This window comes from Antennarius striatus, chromosome 22 (genome assembly GCF_040054535.1).
Source record: "Antennarius striatus isolate MH-2024 chromosome 22, ASM4005453v1, whole genome shotgun sequence".
In the NCBI taxonomy this organism is placed as follows: Eukaryota; Metazoa; Chordata; class Actinopteri; order Lophiiformes; family Antennariidae; genus Antennarius; species Antennarius striatus.
In genome coordinates this window covers 2,140,235-2,162,500 of record NC_090797.1, presented here as the reverse complement: position 1 = coordinate 2,162,500, position 22,266 = coordinate 2,140,235, and the positions used below count along the sequence as shown (strand labels likewise).

Here is a 22,266-nt window from a genome sequence, read left to right as displayed (position 1 = left end):
CTGGGATATTGTGAACTATTAACAGATGCACAAAAAGAAGCCCGGTCCCATAATTGTTCCTTTTTACCATTTAATCCCAGCACTAGCAGATAGAGCGGAGATCACATTAACATTTACATTTCTGATGCCGTCCCCCCCCCCTTGATACCGGCCCCAGCATCTCGTCTGCCTTTACATAACATCAGGCCGTATTAACGCAGCATATGGAGCTCCGGCGTCTGCCGCTGTGTAGATTTACATTTTTTCTAACGATGTGCTTTCATTTCTTCTGTTACCCCCCCCCAAAAACGCACCCCCCCCCCCGGCCTGTCCTTCCCTTCACCTCCAGCCCACAACCCCTCACTTGATTTAAAACACACACGACCAAGCTGCAGGTTTTTTTTGTGTTTTTTTTACTGCAAAACAACACAAAGCATGAAGCCGGGACACCTCCAGTTGCCCCCCCCCCATCATCTGTTGCACATCTGGACGTGGGGCTGTGCACCAATAATTGGAAGTCAATTTGTTTGAAGTTATGTATGCATTTGGCATCTGGCTGGATTCATAAAAACTCTGGGAGTCGCATTAATTTTATAGCATCTCAAGAAGGGTTTTCTTTTTCTTTTCTTTTTTTTTTTTTTCCAACCCCCCTCTCACCCCCAATTTCGTCGTTAATGCATGTGGGGGGGCTCGTCGGCCACCGGTCAGAGTGTGGTCCTTATAATAAAAGCAGCATGGCAACTAATGCATGGATGGTAGCTCCGATTCGGACTAAGTTTTCTAGTTTCACCCTTAACTTCACCTCAGATCTTTTTTATTTTATTTTATTTTATTCTTCCTGGAGGCAAAAAAAAAAAAAACTCACCCAGGGGCCTAGTTTGCCACATCCTCCCCCCCCCCCCAAGCAGACAGGCTGACTGATTGAGAAGCAGCATGGTATTGTTTGTCACACCGCTCTGAGTCACAGCTGAAAATAGAAATGACACTTGATGTTTGGTGCTTCACTGCCGGCTGTCAGATTGTTATTCCCACTCAAATTTCACCTAATTTGTGCACAAGTCTTGTCACAGTCCAGATCCTGATGAGGGCTTTTAAGTAGTTCCAACCCCCCCCCCTTTAGTTTCCTCGCTCATCCACTGAGTTGCGTCTGGATACACACCTGTGTGCGCGCACACCTTTGCAGCCTTCCACCGTGCGCGCATTTGATTAGGCTTGTTTGTGAGTGCGTGTGTGTGTGTGTGTGTGTGTGTGTGTGTGTGTGTGTGTGTGTGTGTGTGTGTGTGTGTGCGCATGCACCAGGAATGAGTCTCCTCCTCAGCTGGAGGTGATTAAGTGTTTGCCAATGGCAGCAGCCTCGACAGGTGAGCGCGTTTGTCGCGCGCTGGCAGCTGTGGCATCCGCACAGGTGACAGCTCCACCCCCACCCCCACCCACACCCACACCCCCCCACCGCAGTGCCGGTGTCAGTGCCGGTGGGTGGCAGCGGCTCTGACAACGTTGTTTGGCTGACAGAACGACTCCGCTGTGAGGTTCACGACATCACTTGCCTTCCTTTGGAATTGTCACTTTCTACCTGGGGGGGAGTAAAGGTAGTCCCGCGGAGGCTCCGGCCCTCACCTGGGAGTATTGTTTACCATCTATAGGCTATAAATTCCTTTTACCACCTGACTATCGTCTTTTTCTGAACATTCCCCCACCTGTGCCCTTATTCCTCCCACCTTTTGGCGGTTTCTTCCTCCACTCTTGCGCCGACAGCTCACTCCTGCCACCTGCTGGTGGAAGCGCGACACTGCAGCCGCTCTTTCATCCTCATGAGGTCATTCTGTAATTTTACAATGGGGTTTTTTGTGTTTTTTCACTTTTTTATGTAACTAAACGACTTTTTTTATAAAGGATTACGTCGAGAGCAGTGGTTTTAAATGCGACTGACTTTCCCCTTTATAACAAATGCTGCTAATGTCTCCAGCATGACAGTCCGATCGGAAGCCGGCGCCCTTTCCCCCGGTCCGCATTAGACTCTTTCCGTTCCTGTGAGTTCCCAAAGTGGTGGCTTGATTAACTGTGATGTTCCAAATAAAAAAAAGTCACTTGTTCCGGGCCTCGTTTCACCATATTTCCTTTTGAATTTACTGCACTTGAACTTTATCCGTGATGTCCTTTCAGATACGAAGAGAAATCAATCAATTAAAAGTCAAAATCTGACCCTGTTTCAAGTTAGGAAGCTTTTGAATTCACCTTAAAATGACATTATGTGAATCTGGGATGATTTCTCTTTTGATATTTTCCACCTTGTCAGCCTGGCTGATTTCTTTAAAAGCAGTTTTCAGCCAGTCACACCAGCAGCGTTTGAGGCTACCATGTCAAACCTTGTAATAAATCCGTGAACACGTTACCTCCTGGAAGTTAAAGGTTTTTATTTCCTTCCTACACTGATTGTATTTGTGTAATTTTCCAACATTTAATACGAAGAGAAAGGAAACAAATAACATTAAAAAATTTTAAATGATATTAATTCCAGTCCTGCTTCCAGTCCTACCAATTACCCTTAAACATCTCACGCCGCTTTGTACTGTGTTCGACTCCAGAGGAAAAAACTTTTCGATTCCCTGACAGAGAAACGCTCACTTGAACCTCTCCAGCGTTCATTTGAAGAGGATTTGATGAGGAATCTATTTGAAGGCATTGATTAGTGTGTTCCTTGTATTATTGATGCGAAGCATCAACATTAGAAAACCACACGTCGATGATTTTTAGTGATGCGACTACATAAAAGTCTAGTTTCTGAGAGATGCTCTCAAAATGAGGCCAGTTTTTGATTACAAACATTCATTTTTTTTCCGACTGCAAAATAACATGTTCAGCCGGGTTACCTTAAGAGGGAACTTTTTTTAGCCCCCCCAGCTAACGGCTCTTGTGGCAGCTCTTTATCCCTCGCCATTATTCATCCTCGAGGGCTCATCAGCTCGCAGCAGGCTCATCAGAATTATTACTCCTCCTCTGCTTGTATTTATTATCCAATTTCCCTCCTCTTCCTGCCATTCATTCCCAATCAGACCGGCTTGTCCTTCACCTTTTGACGTGAAACTTTCCATCCTTTTGTTCCCACTTTGAGCCCCGCCGTCATCCAGCGACAGCATTTTGCATTCCGTTTGAATGAGTGGCTTCATAAAATATATTACTATCTCATGTTTAAAGCAGTTATTGGGCTATTTTAAAAACATTACTGTAGCTGAATTTGTTCATTTTCCATCATTTGAGGGTGCCTGAATAAATCCTGTCACTCCAGAAGAAGAAGATAAAATCAGGTATATCAAAAAAGGGGGTTTATTATATTTTTCTGTCCCCTGCTAAGAATAGAAAAGTTAACATGTTAGATAATAATAATATAATAATATATATAAACTATGAATACATGGATTATGACACACGTATATATACACAAACACAGAGGAAGACACAGACGGGACATGTTAGACATCGTGGAGAGTACATCCATTATATCACATAGAAAAAAAGGCACATCACACAATCATTAAAAATCCTTTTTAAAGTAGCAGTGGCAGTATTTTCTTTCTTTTAAAAAGGACAGGTTTTAAATGATTCTTATTGCATATGTTACAGTGTACAGCTACCACAGTGTAAAAAAAAAAACAGAAAACATTTACATGATGCACTCGAAGTTCTGCTAAATCTCCCTTTTTTTTTTTTTTTTTGTGGTGCGAGTCTGTTTTTGCTCTGTCTGGGAGGCAGAGGAGCAAAGATTTTTTTAAAAAAAAGAGGAGCAGGAAGTCCAAAAGTTGTTCCTGCTCAGATTTGAGTCATTCAGACGGATCTTTACAGGCGGCGCTTCGGCGAGCGTTCGTTGTCGTACTTTCAGAGCCATCAGTCCTTCATGGGCCCCCCGTATGACCTTTGACCTCTAGGACCCTTATAGGTCGTCGCCCTCTGCCGAGCTGAAGCTGCTCCTGCGGCTGCTGTCCTTGGACACGGGTCCGGGCGACCCCGCAGACAGGAGCGGGTCGGCGCCGAAGGGCGAGAGCGGGTCGTCCATCAGGATCTCGTCCAGCGGGTGCTCCTCTTTGATGGTGGAGCTGAAGAAGTCGGTGAAGTGGGACAACGGGTCGGAGAAGGTGGTGCAGGCTTCGCCGCCGCCGGAGACGTGGTGATCCTGGGGTCCGCTGGCGCCGGGGATGGGCGGGACCCCCGCCACCACTATCCTCTGGAGGTATTCGCTGTTGGGGTCCTCCGGGTAGAGCGGCGGCTGCTGGGGTTGCTGGGCCTGGGGGGAAGGCTGTTGTTTGAGAAGATGGGAGGAAAGTTCAACTGTTCCCAAAGCGGCCGCCATGTTTGGGAGGCCGTGTGCCCGGGCCTGGATCTCAAGCTCCTGGAAAAGACAAAAACAACCAAGAGTTAAAGATCGATTTCTGAAGAGAAGATTGGAGATGTTGGGGTTTTGGGGATGGAAACAAGCCAAGGTTTGAAGAACCTCCTCTTATGTTAGATCACATGTGCCAAACTCAAGGCCCCGGGGGGCCAAACGTGGCCCGAAACATCATTTTAAGTGGCCCACAAGAGCATAAATGGTCAGAGTGTCTTTAAAAAACTACCAAAAACTACGTTTCCCACAATGCAGTAACTAAAGTCCATTTTTAACATCAGACAAAAAAATTATTTAAAAAAAAATGATGAAAGGATTTATGTTATCATGGAGTAATAAGCAAACATTTTTATTTGGTGCAACTGTAATGTAAATTTATTTTACACTATAAGGTGCACCTAATACCCTTAAATTTTCTCAAAAACCAACAGTGCGCCTTATAATCCAGTGTGCCTTATATATGAAAACAGATTTAGAATAGGCCTTATAGTGCAAATTTACTGTACATGGAGTTACATTTACTTAAATTTATTAGTTACGTCTGGCTCTTTGAGGACAGTCATGATGCTGATGTGGCCCTCGGTGAAAATGAGTTTGACATCCCCCGTGTTAGATCAACCAATCAGGGTCCCTGATTTGTTTTATTACCTGGATCCTGAGCAGGAGTCTTCGGTTGGCTTGTTCCAGCTTCTTCTGGCGGCCCTCCAGCTCGCGGGCGTGCTGCTGCTCCTTCTGCAGCCAGCGGATGTACTCCACCGAGGCCTTCAGGATGGTGCCTTTGTTCCAGCGCATGTCGCTGCGTAAAAGGAACAAATGGGATGTTTAAAAAGAGATAACCTTTCACACGGAACCTCCACCTCCAAAAAAAGAAAATCAGGCGGGAAAGTCTTGATTTTTTTCCCCCCTCCTTTTATTTTACAGTATGAATAAGAAATGGTGATTTACATGGGGGCAATTATTCATCCTTTTACATGGAGACGCTGAATGGGAATTTTAATAGAATAGTTAAGTAGCTATGTGCAAAGTCCATTCTTATACCTCCTTGTTCGGTAAAATTAATCCTCATGTAAAAATAGGTGAAGGAAAATGAGCTAAATTGTAAGACGGGTGGGGGGGGGTTGGACTAGAGTTGCTCGGGTCAGTCTTTTTTGCAGATATTACTGCTTTCAGAAAAAAACGTGGAAGTGCGACATCGCTCTGATCAGCGCTAACAATCTCTTTTCTGTTGTGTTAATGGCATGGCAACAGCGTTAACCCCCCCACACACACACAATTTAAATCCGGATCCACTTTCTGCACATCTATTGTGCTTCAAACTCCAATTCACGACAATGGAGAATCAAGTGCACCCTTGAAATAAGACTGAAATGTGAGCGCTCGTTTGAATTCAAGGGACGACTTTGAGAGAGCTTTTGAATGTAATACCTGTCGGCACAGAACGAGCCGTTCTTTCGTATATACGTTCAAATTTTGCAACTTACGGGTCGTTGGACTTTGGTATGAGCGTCCCCAGCTCCTTGATCCTGTAGTTGATGTTGTATCTCCTCCTTCTTTCGACTAAGCGAGAGCAAAATCAAACAGGAAAAGTCGATTAACTTACAGCTAACTGAGTCGTTTTCGAAAGTAGCATTAGACACTTACTTAAATTGTGGTTGTCTTTTTTTTGCCTCTCTTTGGCGATCACTCTGGTGTCGTGTTCTGTGAAAAACAAAAACAAAAATAAAAAAAATTTAAAGAAAGTCCCAGACGGAAACGGATCGATTAGCAACACATGCTAATGTAGGAAACCGGGGCAACAATGAACGCAAAGTGCTGCGAAACGTCTCGTGAGGAAATAAACACACAGTCAGTTGTTCTGAGGAGCACATACAACAGGAACCAGTTTGACCTCACACACACACACACACACACACTGAATGAGCCCTAATTTATCCCCTCTAGCTTGTCCGCAGCTCATTTTGGAGGGTAAAAAAATGGCGATCACTTTTAAACTACTTACTCCGTAATCAAGACAGTTTACCAAATTCACTAATCTGTCAGAGAGAAGCACAAAAATGCCACTGCTTCCATATTTGTATTCGCATTCTTGCAAATTACATAATTGGGGACCTGAGATTGGATTTCCCAATTTGCCTCTGTTGATTCAATCAAGACAATTTAAACTGGGAGCAGCAGCCCATTGTCCTCTCTTCCACACTCAAATGAAACAGATGGCAATTTACTCATTTGCCCGTTGAGGGAGTGGAGGATTCTTCTGGCGTACTGTCTATTTCCTAAATCAATTAGGCGTCTTTGGTTGTTGCGTGACATTAATAAGACGTGTCTTAAAGGGCTCTTTGTTTTTGTTTTTTTTATTTTAGCACTCCGACAAAAAAAGTCTTCACGTTTCTACCCGAATTATGATCACAACCAGTGACAAGCCAGGCAGTGTTTGAATGCAAATCTGCTTAAATGTTTGTCTTGCACAAACAAACACACCAGCGTGTTGCTGTTTTTAGCTAACAGAGGTATGTGTCCACCCACCCGCAGGTTTGTCCTGATTAGAATTAGTGTTTGTGTGGATTTTACAGCAATGTGACTGCGCGATAACTCATTTATGGGTTAGTTTGTTGGATAAAGACTATGGTATGAGTTCATACCTGTGTATTCCCTTTTTACAGTGAGCTTTGTGGGGTTAGATGTGGGACTCATTCCACCATTAGGGGCGTTCATACCTTGTTCAGCCCCATAGACATCCAGCATGCTGCCGCTGAGGGACACCTGGGGTAGGAAAGAGAGGAGGGTTGGGGTAAAGGAAGCAAGGATCAGATGATTGGAGGACATGTGCATCTAACAGTTGCTTTTAGCTGTGGTGCGTCTTTGTTTGGCGCTGTCAAAAGTGACAAATCTTTTGACTACCAGTCTACCAAGACTGATTAGAGTCTTGGTAGACGAGGTTGTCAGCCGCCCCCCCCAGGCGTATGGCTTTCCACTTCCCAGCGGGGAGTTGTTGTGTCTGTGTCTAACCCAGCAGGACAACGCAACCCGAGTGGTCATGCATTGTTGCCATGCTGCTCGTTCTGCATCAAAAAAAGGCTAAACAGGAAATGCATCTCGCTAAAAGTAGACAAATAAAGGTTTGTCTACGGCTGCACTCCATCCAACCCCGACCTTTAACCCAGGCTTGCAGCCGTTTTATCCACCGCCTTGATCCGCCAAAGCCACCATTTTCAAAACCCCTCCGCCAGAGAGCTCCAAACACAGAGATGTGCTCTGTGTTGCAAATAGCATCCTATCAGATAAAAAGGCTAGCTAGGTCAACCGCTTGAACAGAGGCAAACTGTTTTCCTAGAGCCTCTCCTCGTCTGAGAAGGCACGCCTCAGATCTGAGATGACACGTCTTTTCACGGACTGGGGAGATGTCAAAATGGAGTTCGCTGACACACACACACACACACACTCACACACACACACACACACACACACACACACACACACACTCACACACACACACACACTCACACACACACACATACACACGTGTCTAATTCGCGTTTGCGCATTTGTGGGAAAATGCTACAGAAGTCATCATGCATTCCCAGATGCATACAGCCAATCTTATCCGTGACACGTGTGTCAAATGTGACTACGAGATCGAGTGCGATAAGGGTGCGTGTCAAATCAAGAAACGGGACGGGAAAACAGAAGAAACAGCAGATATTCCAGATATCTGCACTTGGTTTGGTTTGCCTGTGCATTTTTCTCCTCATTATCTCAACAATATGGGAAAAGGAGGAGGAGGAAGGGACAAAAAGTGCTTATCAAAATGAAAGATTGCAACTGTTCCTCTACTACTCCCGTTGCAATCGCTTCAATCACGCTGCCGGCTGTGTTCCTGGATGTGTTGACAAGGCGAAACAACGTGATTCATGACACTTTATCACTAATTAGGATGAACCGATCAATTTCAGCGTGGAATCATTTCTGGACGAGCCCACGCATTCACCCAATCCAATGTCTTGGTAGCTCCTTACCCCTCTTGGAACCTGGCTCCCTCCCCCGTTCCCACACCCCAACTATACCTCTGTCACCACGTTGTACCATTCCTTGTCAGCCAATCTGACTCTCTCGGTATCTCAGGAGTTCTCAGTATTCCCATTCTACAAACTCTCCATTTAGCTCAGGTGTTGCTCTGTTGTTCTCTGACCAAATGGACCCCTTGTTCCTAAATTTCTGCCCAGAGTTTTTGAATTCCGTCTCGTCTGTGGATCGAAATGATATTGTTCATTTGTGGGGCCACTTCTATTTGGTTGTCTTCCAAAGAATGGACCTTAGAAAGACAATTGTGACAAATTCTGTTGGGATATTTGTCTTCCATTTGTTTTTAACTCAATCTGCATTGTTGATCTTGAGCAATGTGAGAAATTTTGCTAAGCCCCAATGAACTTTGACTCATCTCTAGACTTAAGCTGAACTCAGACTAAGACAGGTCCCCTTTTTCCCAAGCTGGTCAAGCCTCTGACTAAATATTTTTGGAAAAGGGAACCTGCTTTCAAGTCTCGTTCAACTGAAAATGAAATAACTTCTCAGTTGAGGAACTTGACACAAATCTGTATGCAATAATATGAGCAAGTAAACGAACATATGTTGGAGAAATCAAAAGACCTTCAAACTATTGATAGCCTGCTGGTGGTAGCTTCAGGTATATAGTTAATGCGATTCATACTTACATTGTTTTGCATCATGATGTTTGGTTCCATGCAATCCAAGCCTCCATCATTGAAACCGGATTCAAGACTAATTAGGTCATCAATAACTTCATCCATTGGGAACTAAAAGAAAACAGTAATTTCAGTATATGTATGGACGGACAGTGTTGATACCAAGACAGACCCTTTGAAGTCTCAACATTCAAACCAAAATAGACACCAGAAAGGGGAGTGACCGTCCAGAGGCTAATCCAATAACAGACATTCTCCACCGCTGTGCCATTCATAAATTAGTTAGTGGCATTGGCTGGAGAAACGCACATCTGTTATCAAACTAGTTTCCTCCTCTGAAAGGGTGCTCTCATCAGACACTGCATGTCTGACGTTATTGATGAGCACATCAGAGAGACAGGGAGATCAATAATGACAGCACATTGTTCAGATGATTAGTTGGAAGTATTCTCTGACATTCAGACTCGAGATACCTGAAAATTTTACTGGTTCCCAAGTGTAGATTTAGATTAGATTATATGACGACTATAAGATCAGTCATGACTTTCTCCAAATGACAGAATTCACAGCGACTAAGGCAGAAGTCTTCAATAAGACTTCTGCCTTATGGAAGACTAATATTTGACATTTTCCTGTCAAATATGTGCAAAGAACAAAAATTCACACATTTTGCTTCAATATGACCCAATCTATCGCTCAAATTCTTGGATCCAATCTATCTCCTTTCCAGTTACCATATTTTGAACTCTCTCAATTCTTCTCAAATCTTCGGACACGTTTGGGCGTGTTTTTCCAACTCACCTCGCTGTCGTGATTGGCCATACTGAGCAAGGTAACAGGGCTGTTGGGGTTGCTGCCGTCGCTGACAGAGACCATGTGTCCGTTCCTCATGATCGGCACGGTGGCCAAAGCCTGGCCGGGGGTGTGAGGATGGGGGACAGCCGGGCCCTGCCCTGCCGAAGACGCCAGCTTGGAACCGAGCGTCAGGTACTGCTTGACCTGCTGGTTCTGGGTCTGGTGGAGGTGGAACTTGGAGTTCTCTAGGTGGCTGTGAACCTGTAGTGGAAAAAAACACTCATGAAGACGATCCGTTTGAGATCTTAGAGGGTTTTTCTCAAGACGGCAACTGACTAATAAAACATCTACAAGACGCATCCAGGGCAGTCATTGTTTTAAGAGGCGATATGATTCAGCACATGGAAATAGTTGCAAGAATTTCCCCATAATTAGTCACCGTAAACCTTCAGATTGACAGCAGTGTTCTCAACACACTAAAGTGATTAATTTTTAACAAACAAAACTTGGGAGGTATTGTCACATTCTGTGAATTTATTGTTTATTCTTACTAAAAAATCATTTCTAACAATCGTCCAATCTGAACATTAGTTGGAAAACAAAGGTAACATTGGGTTATTTCTATATCTTACCAATCCATAGAACTCTACACATGCACCTAAAGCCAGCAATGACATTTAACGATGCACAACAAAACTGTCCAGCATAACTTTTTACGATGCTATTCAAATCTTTTCAGATTGCGGTATCCTTACATTTGAAGCTCTGGTCGCGTCCCGCATGGTGTAGTAACTGCAGTCAGTTAAGTGTGGCATTCTCAGAAAAGCAGATAATCTTCAGTTTGGTTTGATTTGCTGTGGCAGCAGGTCAGTTTGGAGGGGGGGGGTCCAGTTCTGCTGCTGCTACAATCCTGATGAGCTGCTGACTTCTGAATGTGTGTCTGTACTTTCCAGTCCCTGACCAGGGTCTTATAAAGACCCCTAAGTGAGCTAATTAGGCCCAAAACTGGGGGTAAGCCTTTAAGTTCCCCAGCCCGATAATCACTTCAAACACTAGACTGTCAGATCACCCAGGGTTTGATCACTGCAAGATATCTGCCTTTAGCATATATTGCTAAATCATTCAGACCGCCCCTTTCTGTCCCTACAGCCAATCGGTGGTCAACTCCCAAAGTTTCTGCTCCAGGGGTTGTGGCAGCACAATTGACCTTTGTTCCCCAAATGGTTCTTTTAAATAACTCGTCTAAAGCCATTTTTAACCAAGTATTTTCATTCGTGCTCTGGTTTTTACTGCAGACAATCCGGCTTTTCCATTTTCTAAACAAATAAAGATGTGACAAGATTTTTATGAGTGGAAAAGGAAGGGAGGGTCTCATCAATATTATCAATGGTTGATTATATTCTTATCATTAGCTTTTACTCAGATTTGTTTGTAACGTCTTCAAAGTTGGCTAATCTACTTAAAACACCCTGCTTTCGGGCTTCACTTCAACGTTTTCTTTGTACCCGATTGAATTCTTCTCTGCTAATCAATTAGAAATGGAAGAAAATCAGATAAGCAACAATGCTGGGGTAATACGTAAACTGATTTAGAAGGTGACTCAATGTGACTTAACTTAATGTGTATTAAACTGATCTTAACTGTTTGTGCTCTCATATGATTAATGCTGCCTTCAGGGACTGTTTAGTAACTTTCTAACTAAAACTTGTTCGAATACATTGGAAAAATATTGACATAAATGTAAATTTTCCCCTAGAGTGTCTTTCTGTTGCCCCAAAACATTCTAGTTTATCAGTTGATAATGGATAATGACAAGATTATGTCATTATTACACACTATGTCTCTATTGGTTCTATCAGAATAATGCTAAATATTAGATAAAATATTGAGCAAGAGTAGCAGTATCCTACGTGGAAAAGAAGCTCAAAGTTGCATATCGTTTGATTTATTTAAAGTTTGATCTGATTTTTATGAGACTAGGCAAGTTTAAAAGACTTAGCAACTCACTAGTAATTACCACGTTTTCAAATCTGTAGCAGAAATGAATGTTTTTAAGGGGTTAACCACCCACTGGGGTTAGCACAACACTGCCTAAACCCTTGAGATGTTTAGTCGTGGCAACATGGAAACAGGACTGTATATCAGAACTCAGCAATAAAAACCCCCTCGTCAGCGAGACGAGCCACACTTATTCACCTCCGTCAAAACACAATCACAATACCGGGTTTTGTACGTCGTGACTGAGAGCACTTATCTGACTCCTCCGGGGCCAAACAAGATGCCGTTTGTTTGCCAATCAACATTTTTTTCCACTACGGAGAGCAGGAGGGATGTCAGGACCGCTTCACACCAAATCCGCTTTGTGTGACAACAGTTTGTCCTGGTTTCACTTCGGCTTTCTCACTACTGTAAATGCCGGAGACACGCTTGTTATCCACTTAAGGGAATCTGATTAGATTTGAGAGGTAATGGTGCTTCAGTCGCTGAGGCCAACTTCTACAATGGCGGGTCTATGCATGTGTGAAGAGGACATGCTGGAAATTATCAATGCCCACCATACAGGACAGGAATGAGATAAGATTCTAATCTGTCAAGGCTCCAGTTTGGTGGATTGTACCAACTATCTGGATGTTTGAGACACTCAGAGTGACCTCCTTGGGTTTTCCCGTTGACACCTGTTGCAACAGTTAAAAAAAAAAAAAAAAAAGGTCACAGGTTCACCTTCCACTCGTGCACATGTGCACAGTTACTCCTAGATTTGCGCACACGCGTGTAGTTAATGATGCGAGGCTAAACTTTCCGGTTTACTGACGTCAAAGCAAAGATATCGTCAGTTTTGCATGTTTGACGCCTGCGTCCCTTTAATGTTGCGCGTTTTCTTTGCCGTGTCGTTGCGTCATGTGCGCAGTTTAAAAAAGGACAGCAGGAGAACGGCTGCATCTTTCAAACGTCATCAGCTTCAGAAGGAGACACATAAAAAAAACTGCCGTCTTCTAAACAAACCAGCTTCCCACACATTTTTTTTTTTTTTTCCTTGTCTCGTTCTTATTTACGCTGATCATAAACGCACATGAACGCACCACATTAGTCCAACAAATGCTCCACTGTGTTCCCTGGTGAGGTCACGTCGCACGTGTTTTTTTTCGGATCACTTATATAAATCATGCATCTGGTTCATAACACAAAGGAATATGGCGGCGGACTCACGTGACAGTTCCGATTTATAACCCTTAATTCTCCATTTAGTAAATAAAAACAAAACGCACACGCTCATCCCATCATGTATTCATCAGCTTCTGTTTGTAAGCAGTGAGTTCATTTTACTGAACTCTTTAAGGCAATCCAAAAAAAAAACTTACAGGTGTTTCTTCAAACATGAAAAAAAAACAAAAAAGTCTTGCCTAACTCGGTTTCAGTCTTGCACAAGTTCTCCTTTCACTTCAGAAAAATCCAACGACTTACGAAATTCTGGGTGACTTTAAGAAGCTTTTACCAAATCTGGTTGGAGGCCTGTCTAAACTTTGGTGTTTTCTAACACATTTTGGACCGTAGCTGTGCTCAGTTCACTTTTTGCCATCTTAAATCGACAGATACAAGTGGACAAAAAAGCCCTCTCAAACATGCCTACTGTAGTCCTACTGAGGCAACCAGTAAATATCCTGAACCGCACACCCTGGGCTGCGAAATGCAGTAAAGTCTGATTTCACTGTGGCTGTTCGCTTGTTCTGTTTGCGGCTGTTTACGACCCCTCAGATCATTTTTTGCATGCACACGAAAGCAAACGCTCACACACACGCATTTCTATATCCGAAACCCTCCCGCCAACCCCAACCTACCCCCCCCTCCCCAGTCGACACAGCTTCCCTCCCCGCCCCATACCTGTAGCAGCTGGATCTCTGTCACGGCGATCACATTGACCACACAACGGCGACTCATGGCTCCAGGAGTGGCAGCTTGTCCCCCCACCACCACCAAAGAACTATCACGGCTCCGGCTGTGTCATCCAAACACGGGTGGGGGCAAGAAGGTCAGAAAAGAAAGAAAAATAGAGGTTCTGCAGCCTCCTTTCCTGAGCTTTTGCAGAAATATCGAAAGGGAAGGCATGACACATCAGCTTATTTAAGCACCGCTGCACGGGCCATTTCCTGTGTGTGTGTGTGTGTGTGTGTGTGTGTGTGTGTGTGTGTGTGTGTGTGTGTGTGTGCATGGTCAGGGAAAGGCCTGACAGATGCAAAAAAAATACAGATGGCAGTTATGTGGGGGTTGCAGTGTGTGTGTGTGTGTGTGTAAGAGTGTAATAAGTTGACAGAATGTGAGTTCACCACACTTTTCCTTCCTGCAGAACACGCAGCCCAGCTCAGCACATTCTTCCAGGTTATCTCCTCGACCCCCTCGCTTCCCCTTGGAAGGCTTTTGAAACATCAAAACACAACGGCTATATAGCGCCATACACTCAAACACACATTTGTGTGCACCCGTGCATCGCTTGTTATCGCATCCCGGTTGTGGTCGGGCCACGGCAGGCCTTCCCAGAAAGGATCCAGGAGAATTCCCAGACGCAGCGAAAAACCGTACAAGGTCATCGCAAACCCCCCCCCCCACAAGCAGTCGTCCCGACAATCAGCTCAATCAGACGCAAAGAATTGATGCGGAAAAATGGAGTTCAGCATTTTTGATGTACCTGCATCATGTTGCAAAAATGTTCACCAGTTAACAGAATTCCGCTTTTTTTTTTGTTGTTGTTGTTTTTTGACAAAGTCGGGAACGGATGCTAAAAATAGCCGCAACTATTTTATTGTTGTGATTCCTATTCTTAAACTGCCGGGAAAAAAAAAAGAAGAAAAATTCATAAAAGTTTTGAATGTCAAACATTAGCAAGAAATTATCACGTTTGGTTTTATCAATGAGTTACATCATCGATGATGCGTTCAGGTGCATCAGGAAATCTAAATCTCTCCTGCCTAGTACAATTTTTTTTTTTCGCTACGATTTATGCAAGAAAATGAACCTGTCATCGATGTTTGTGTTTGTTCTTCCTTTATTCCACCCATGTCGCTTCCCTCAGGCATTTTTTTTAGCTGTTAAATCACAATTTTGTGCGACAAAATCTCACAAAAAAACAACTTGTGGTTCTATCCAAACAGCTTGTCCCGCATCCGTCAGATGGATTTGCGATGCTGTTCCTCATGTTTACTGTGTTTTGTGTTTTCATGGCTTCACCAATTGAAGTGTGTGTGTTTTATATGAAGTCAGCCATGTGTGTGTGTGTGTGTGTGTGTGTGTGAATCCATCACACCCATAGACAAATTCCTTGCTGGCCATTTTTGGCTCATCTTTGGGGCGAAGCCACAAGTGCTCACCTTTGTTAGTTCCCCTGCAATGCATGTTTTAAACATCAGGGACTTCCTGTAAGAGTTGGCCTGCTTCTGAGACAACACATCAAAGTGCAGCTCCCACATCTGAGGACTGTTTTATCCTGCTAGAAAAGGAATGCATAATGGACACGGCACCGGTACACTTTTAATGATTCTCATATGAATTAAATATTACAGCCATTTTAACTGGATTACACATGAAACTGTGTGTGTGCATGTGTGCTTGTTACCTTGATGAAATATTGAATTTACGGTCTGCCTCCATGGAGATGTAAAAAAAAAAAAAAGTCAGAATAATTAGAATGTAAAGTAAAGGTGAAAAATGTCTGATGTCATTGAACAAACATAATATTACTGATTTAGATTTTTTTTAAATCTATTGTTATAGTCTGAAGGACAATTTAAAAATGTATTTCTTACAAAGAAATAAATAATTAAACACATATTTTGTCCTTAGGCCACCGCTTTTCCAGCTGGTAGCTTTGATTAAAGGTATTAAATATATTTGAAATAGAAAGTCCTTTAGAGCACATAGGGGTTTTTTTTTTTCATTTTAACTCATTTCCCCGCTTTAAATTTGATGTCAGCAAGAGTTTAAATGTTAAAATAATTTTATTAATTCAAATATGAGTCAATTTAAGAGCAAATATTATTCTCTGGGTGATTTTTGAATCGCAAATTTAAATTTATAGGTTAGTTTATCGGGAAATTTAGCATGCAAATGAGTACACATATGCCTTACATAACACTGATTTAGACTTCTTCCTGACTAATGTGCTCAAACTTTACTTTACCCCCCCCCACCCCCCAAAAGGAGCGTTAGCAGGAGGAGAAAGAGGAAGAGGATGTTGCATTCAGGTTGAGTGGATGTAATTAGCTGAAATGGAATAATACAATTTTTGTCGCTAAGTCATTTAGAACACATGTCCCTCTGAGCAGTGAAACAGGAGTTTGTTTCCACGGGAACACCTGAAATACACACACACACACACACACACTCATTCCCAGGGGCACGAGCACGAGCGCTAATCTACATTAGCCTCTCTGATTAGCATTTTTTGAACAGCGAGTAGTTGAGTGTGTGTGTGTGTGTGTTGTGTTTTCATTGCTGTTGATTTGCAAATTTATTTTAGAAAAATAACTGAAGCAAAAACCGGACAGTCCACATGGCAACGGTGCGATCACATGTTTTGCACTTTCGTGGCCGCAGAACATCACTGTCACGTAAAACCAACGCCCACAATGCAGCAGAAGTGTACCTTTGTAGGGTAAAAGCGTTGCCCTGGTGTCCGTCTTACATTAGCATGCTTCTAAATGTTTCAGCTTCAACCAAAGATGTCCGAGTTTTTTTAAGGTTGTTTGACTCGACTCCATTTACGTACGCCGGACAGACTCTGATGGAATAAAGAACGTGAAGTCTGGTGGAGTCATGAGAAAAGTCGGGTTCTGGACGGTCTTGATTTTTAGTTAACAGTCTCAAAAGACAGTCTTGAAGTCAAGGGTGCATCTAATCTACACCTTTCAGGGCAAAGCCCCAAAGCAAAAAAAACAGAGTGGAGGATTGTGGGTAAACTGCTACATAGTGGTTGAGGTCACCTCATCTTTGACCCTCATTGTCCAGTGAGCTAGAACCAGTTAGCTCTGCCGTTAGCGCTGCCTCTCTGGATGATGTCAGTCGACTCCACTGCAGACAATTTTAATCTGGTTTTGGCAGGCAGTGAAAAAGGAGTCCCGGTGCGCCACGAAGGTGAAGTCTTATTAAAATGATGCACATGATTGATTGTGAAACAGAGTAAAGGCCTCTGAAGCCCGAGCAGAGGCCTAAAAACTGAGCACAAATGTGTATCTTATGATATCTAGATCTCGCTAATTCAAAACTTAATTTACCTGTAACTCCACCAAGCCCTGAGTTGACTTCTGCTTGGTTTTTTAAGTGTATAGATCTGCTGTACCGGGTCTAATTGATCACATTAACTCAATCGCTGCATGAACAGTACCTTATTGTTGAAAAGAAAACTAGATTAAAAACTCATTCGAATTTAAAAAAAAAGAGTATCTTTTGAATTTTGACTTTGCTTTGAGTATTTCAGTGAATTTTGCTTTTACGAAGCAGATGTTCTAAAATTGTTCGACACAAAAGGCTTCAGTCGCATGATAACATAATAGTCTTAATTTTATTACAACTGTTGTGATGCAATGCTATTATATTGTAATTGAGAGAAAGGTGGAAATAAAATGTAATTATTCTGTAAATTGGAAGGTCACACGTCCATCAAGCGACTTTACAAAAACATGACCTAGTTATTCTCACCCTGATTGGCTGAACATGACCTTACAGAACTCCCTGAGTAATCATCATACTATGACAATCAGGGGCAGATTAGGACCAGTAATGTGTCACCATAGTGGGATTCATTTTAAAAAAAATCTACCTTATTTTCCAGATAAACAGATCACCTGTTTCCCTCCAAAATTTGGATGGAGGTAATTAGCATGTTTTAAAAAAAAGGTTAGCAATGAGCTAACACAGATTGTTGTCTTTGCATGCAGTTACAAGAAAAACAATTTTTTTTTAAAAATTCAATTTTAAATTGAAGTCAGAAACCTTGAACTGAACCGATCTTCATTCTATTATGAAATTTATTTTATAATTCTTCCATAACAAGACTTCAGTTAAAATGATGGTTACAAAATAATGGTGGTTGCTTTTGACATATGGGCTTCTACAAAGACATTGTTTTGACATTCATGCCTTTTTACAGTGTTTACTCTTAAAGGAATATTCTTATTATCAGGTTCTCAAGTCTTAAAAAGGATTTTATTGACTTCTTTAAAATACAGACACAGAATATCCCTAATTGTGGTGAGAATTAAAAGTCAAGTGGAAAAGAATTAATTGCCACCCACCCCCCCCTTTTTTTTTTTACATGTTTGTGGGAAATAAGATAAAACAAGAGCTGTTTAATCTCAGAAAATGAGACCAACTTTGACCTTACGACATCCAATAATCTATGGTTTGTGCTGTCAACAAAGAGCCGGTTGTGTGCTCCGTTTGTCCAGGAGGCCGGAGGTTTTCCTGTCACACTATAAGGATCGTTGCGCGCAAAATAGGATTTTAAACATTTAAGGTGAGTACAGGCACGGAAAATTAAAAAATAATAAATTCTTAAAAGTCTTAAATGTGCAAATTTAATTAAATTATATTTCTAGCACCAGGAGACATATTTTAGCATTTTTTGAATTTGGATGTATATTTATCAATTCTTTTAAACACACATCTTATCTTAATCCAGTGGTATGTAATTATCCTTTAATTAAATGCAGACAAGAATCAGTTGAATCCATCCTTGGCCCAGTTTTGCTTGAATAATAATTTGATTTTTAATTATTTCATTTGTAAATTATTAAATTATTGTCATCATAAATTCAGTCATAAATTAACAATCAGTTATTACACATTCAGTCTGTCTTCATTCCAAAAGGTAGATGATCTCTGACATTGTTCAGAATTGCATTTCTAGCGTCTCAGTTATAGTTATATTAAAGCTTTTATTGCTTTTTTTACTAAGAACACCTTCGTCTGTGTCCTCGACGAGGTAAAATGAAGAAATGATCATTTTTTTATTGGTTTCTTTAACATTTTCTTTAATTTCTTGTCTTGTAAAACTCTAAATCCAGCAGGTTTAAATATTTCCGCAGCTATATGATGAAAAATAAGCCTTGTTCAGTCGTTACAGGGCTGTGATGGGTTAGATTTGGACCTGAATTAAATTGGACTGTTGGGGCTTGGTGGAGTTTTTGAGCTGTTTCTGTAACCTTTAAAGGACCAAGTCGCTGTGTGCAAACCTAAGAGGTATTTCATTATCAAACACACCGGGGGATTTGTGGGTTTTGGATGGTTTCATGAACTTAGAGACTTTGCTTATATTCTCAAAATCCTATTTCTAAGCTCTAGTTTTTAAAGTTTCGCAAAGATCAAAATGAGAAATGTGTCCACGCATCTCCTCTGACCTTTTCAAGATTAACCTGGAAGAATGATCCACTCTATTCAACCGACATAAAGTGCATTTGTGGGCTAAATTTGCCAAGGCACTGTTCAAAAGGCTTTCTGGTGAAGATATATTGATGCCCTCCCCTCCCACCCTTTAACTGGATTGTAGGAAATTAAATAATGCAATAGATGTTTAATTAGAACTAAGCAGAAAATTAAATCAACTCTGACCTTGCCAGTAATAATAATGTAAGGTTTGTTCTGCGGACAAAGAGCCGTTTGTTCGCTGTCCTCGGCCATCTTTGTGCCCCCACCATAGGGAAGCGCTCTTCTTCTCAGCGGCGCATTAGAGAGAAAGGACTGGAATAAAAGCGAAGCGATTGAGAGGTGAAGGCCAAAATATTTACTTTCATCACATGCAGGTCCTTTTCCTACTTTCTAACTAATCATCTCATTCACATCACTACAATAGAGTTCTAACTGATAACTTAAATCTGACTCTCATGTCCCTGAAATTCACTACAAAACAAATAAATGTCACATTTCTTTAAATAGAAATTGCAGCTCGGAGCTTAATTATAAGGACGTGGTGAAAAATTCCCTCTCATAATCTCTGCCAAAATCAAAGGAGTATAGATTAGACGAATCTATTATTATAAGGCCATACAGGGTTAACTTGTGCTCAATCAGGACGTCTGAAACCAATGCACAGATGCAACATGGGAGGTGTGCATCTGATAATCGGTTTCTATGTTTTGCGTAACGTTTAGACACATCTGCTAAAGTAGTGATGGTTCACTCACTTCCTTTTTGATAATACTGGAGGTTACGTGAAATCCATATTAGTAGAAAATACGTTTTTTTCCCTGCAACTGGGGCATCTGTGTCCTCAGACGCAACTGTTAACACAATCAATCAGATTTATTTTTTTTCTTCTTTTTGTCAAAATTTACTGTCCGGATCTGAATGTGCTCCTGCAACAGCTGTCCGAGCGCATCGTTCCAACAGTTCGTCTTAGTCCAATTGGTTAATCGACTGTGCCTGAGTTCAATTTAATTCCTGCATCATTTAGTCGCTGCCGGTTCAAAGGGTGTTGCAGAGTTTTTCTTTCACAAGTCAAACATGTCATGTAAAGAAAACCAAAGTTGCGTTAGAGATCGCCGTGTTCCACGTTCTGTGTTGTTGGAGCATTTGATGGAACCATTCCTGATCAGAACCGTTGCTAAACCCTGGATTGAGTTTGTGCATCGGATTAAAACATCCAACCGAGATGAAACGACAATGTTTTACCGCATTTATCAAAGCTGATTAAGCAAATACATCAAGTTGGACTATATATTTTAATTCTAAGGAAGTCGACCTCTGTGCAAGTCGACTCCTACACAACATCCAAGATGCGAGACCGTTACAGATCCACGATGTGCGTGAGGCGTCTGACACATAACGCTGGCAGCTCTGATTCATATTTGATCAACGTTTCAGAACCCATGATCTTTATTTCTACAGGGTAAACAATGCACATATTTGTTTTTGGTCTCTACATTGGAAGAAACTTTCAGGACATTTGCCAGAATCTCAAACCCTCTCGCTCCCACCAGCGCCAATGCCGGAGCACGAGTTGTATGTGCTCTGCTTATGCGTTGCTAATGGATGCCTGAACTGAAACCGATGTTCAATCGCTGCTCTTCTTCCTCCTTTCTGTGAAGTCCTCACAATACAGGATCTTATCGGTTCACCAAAAAACGTCAATAAAACTTGGTTGCTACTCTCTAATTGACAACGGCGTCAAAAAACTGTCATATCAGTAGTTCTAAGTCACGAAATCCAAACTATCTTCATGCATATTTCTCAACAGTGGAAACGCACTAGGGACTCAGGCCCTTGCTGATGCATGTATTAGCCCATGACATACATGTGTATACTTTACTTGACAGCTTGCCATATGAGCTGGAATGGATTTCTGACGGTCTGAACAGCCGTTGCGGTTCATTTCGGTATGCTGCAGAAATCAGCTCCCTCAACACGGATAATCCATCCCACAGAACATCTGTCCGTCTACTTTAAACGCTGAATCTCCCTCCCATCTCACGTCTCTCTGCAGAGTCTTTGTGGATTCATAAACTTCATCAGGCCTCACTGGTCTCAGCAGAGTCATCAACCGCCGCCGCCAGTGTCCGGCCTCCATGAGGGGATTTATCTTACCGATCTGGCCCAAAAAGTCTAATCACTAAAGACTTCCTGACAGGCTAATTATCGCGTATCATCTGCAAACATTTTAACTCTCTTGAGTTTTCACCATGTGGTGATTTCATTTTGAGCAGAAACTTTTTTATTAACAATTATTAATGCAACACAACCCGGTTTATCTCATTTCATCTCCTGGATTTGTTTCCTACATTGTTTCCCACAGCTTTAAACATTTACTGATAGTCTCGGAGAGTCCTTGAAATTACCACTCAATAGTATGCTTCCTTCCCCTTTAACTGCCATTTTAATGTATTTCTAACCAATGGTGGGGGCAGTTCTGGAAAGTTATGTGGTGTAGTTACTGGATTAAAGACCGTATTAACTCTCGTTTCTTGTGTGAAAGTATCTTAACTATCCAGAGGTCATAAAGTGCAACCGTGATACAGAAAGACTTAAAGCAAATCCCACCAAAGCAGAAAATCTACCCTACCACCTTTCACTTTTTCCCCTCCCTGTATCTCCTTCTATCTGCACTTCTTATCTCACTCCCTCCATCTGTCTCTTCTCTCTCTCCATCTCCAGTTGAGATGGTGATTTGATGTGCAACCAGGGGGGGGGGGGGCACCTGTGTGAGGCTAACATGAGACAACATCGGTCGTTTCATCACAATGGGGAGCCCTGGAGACCAAAAGACTCACTTAAAAGGGGTATTTCAGGGTATTAATTGCCTGACATGGCTCACCCCACTATGGGGAACCTTCTGCTTTGTGCTTTTAGAGAAGTTAACATTCATTTTGAGTCTGTTTTGCTTTCGTCTTGTACAGTATTTGATGTTTTGACCCAAACTTAAGGTATTCTATG

The 22,266-nt window shown here is 42.1% G+C and overlaps 1 protein-coding gene across 6 annotated transcripts in view; it reads right to left on the bottom strand.

The window, feature by feature from the left end:
* Positions 1 to 3,304: 3,304 nt before the first annotated feature.
* Positions 3,305 to 22,266, bottom strand: part of tfec (transcription factor EC) — a 35,273-nt gene continuing 16,311 nt past the window's right edge. For 2 of the 6 annotated variants that reach the window (XM_068306982.1, XM_068306986.1), the window contains 7 exons: positions 9,859 to 10,113; positions 9,067 to 9,168; positions 6,997 to 7,117; positions 5,999 to 6,055; positions 5,839 to 5,914; positions 5,006 to 5,153; positions 3,305 to 4,363 (listed from right to left, as the gene is read on the bottom strand). In XM_068306982.1, coding sequence (XP_068163083.1) covers positions 3,908 to 4,363; positions 5,006 to 5,153; positions 5,839 to 5,914; positions 5,999 to 6,055; positions 6,997 to 7,117; positions 9,067 to 9,168; positions 9,859 to 10,113 — 1,215 coding nt within the window. In that variant the 3' untranslated portion in view covers positions 3,305 to 3,907. Of the gene's footprint in view, positions 4,364 to 5,005; positions 5,154 to 5,838; positions 5,915 to 5,998; positions 6,056 to 6,996; positions 7,118 to 9,066; positions 9,169 to 9,858; positions 10,114 to 10,607; positions 11,264 to 13,731; positions 13,840 to 22,266 lie in introns of those variants that run through there. The other 4 variants (XM_068306985.1, XM_068306984.1, XM_068306983.1 and 1 more) reach the window with 4 other exon arrangements.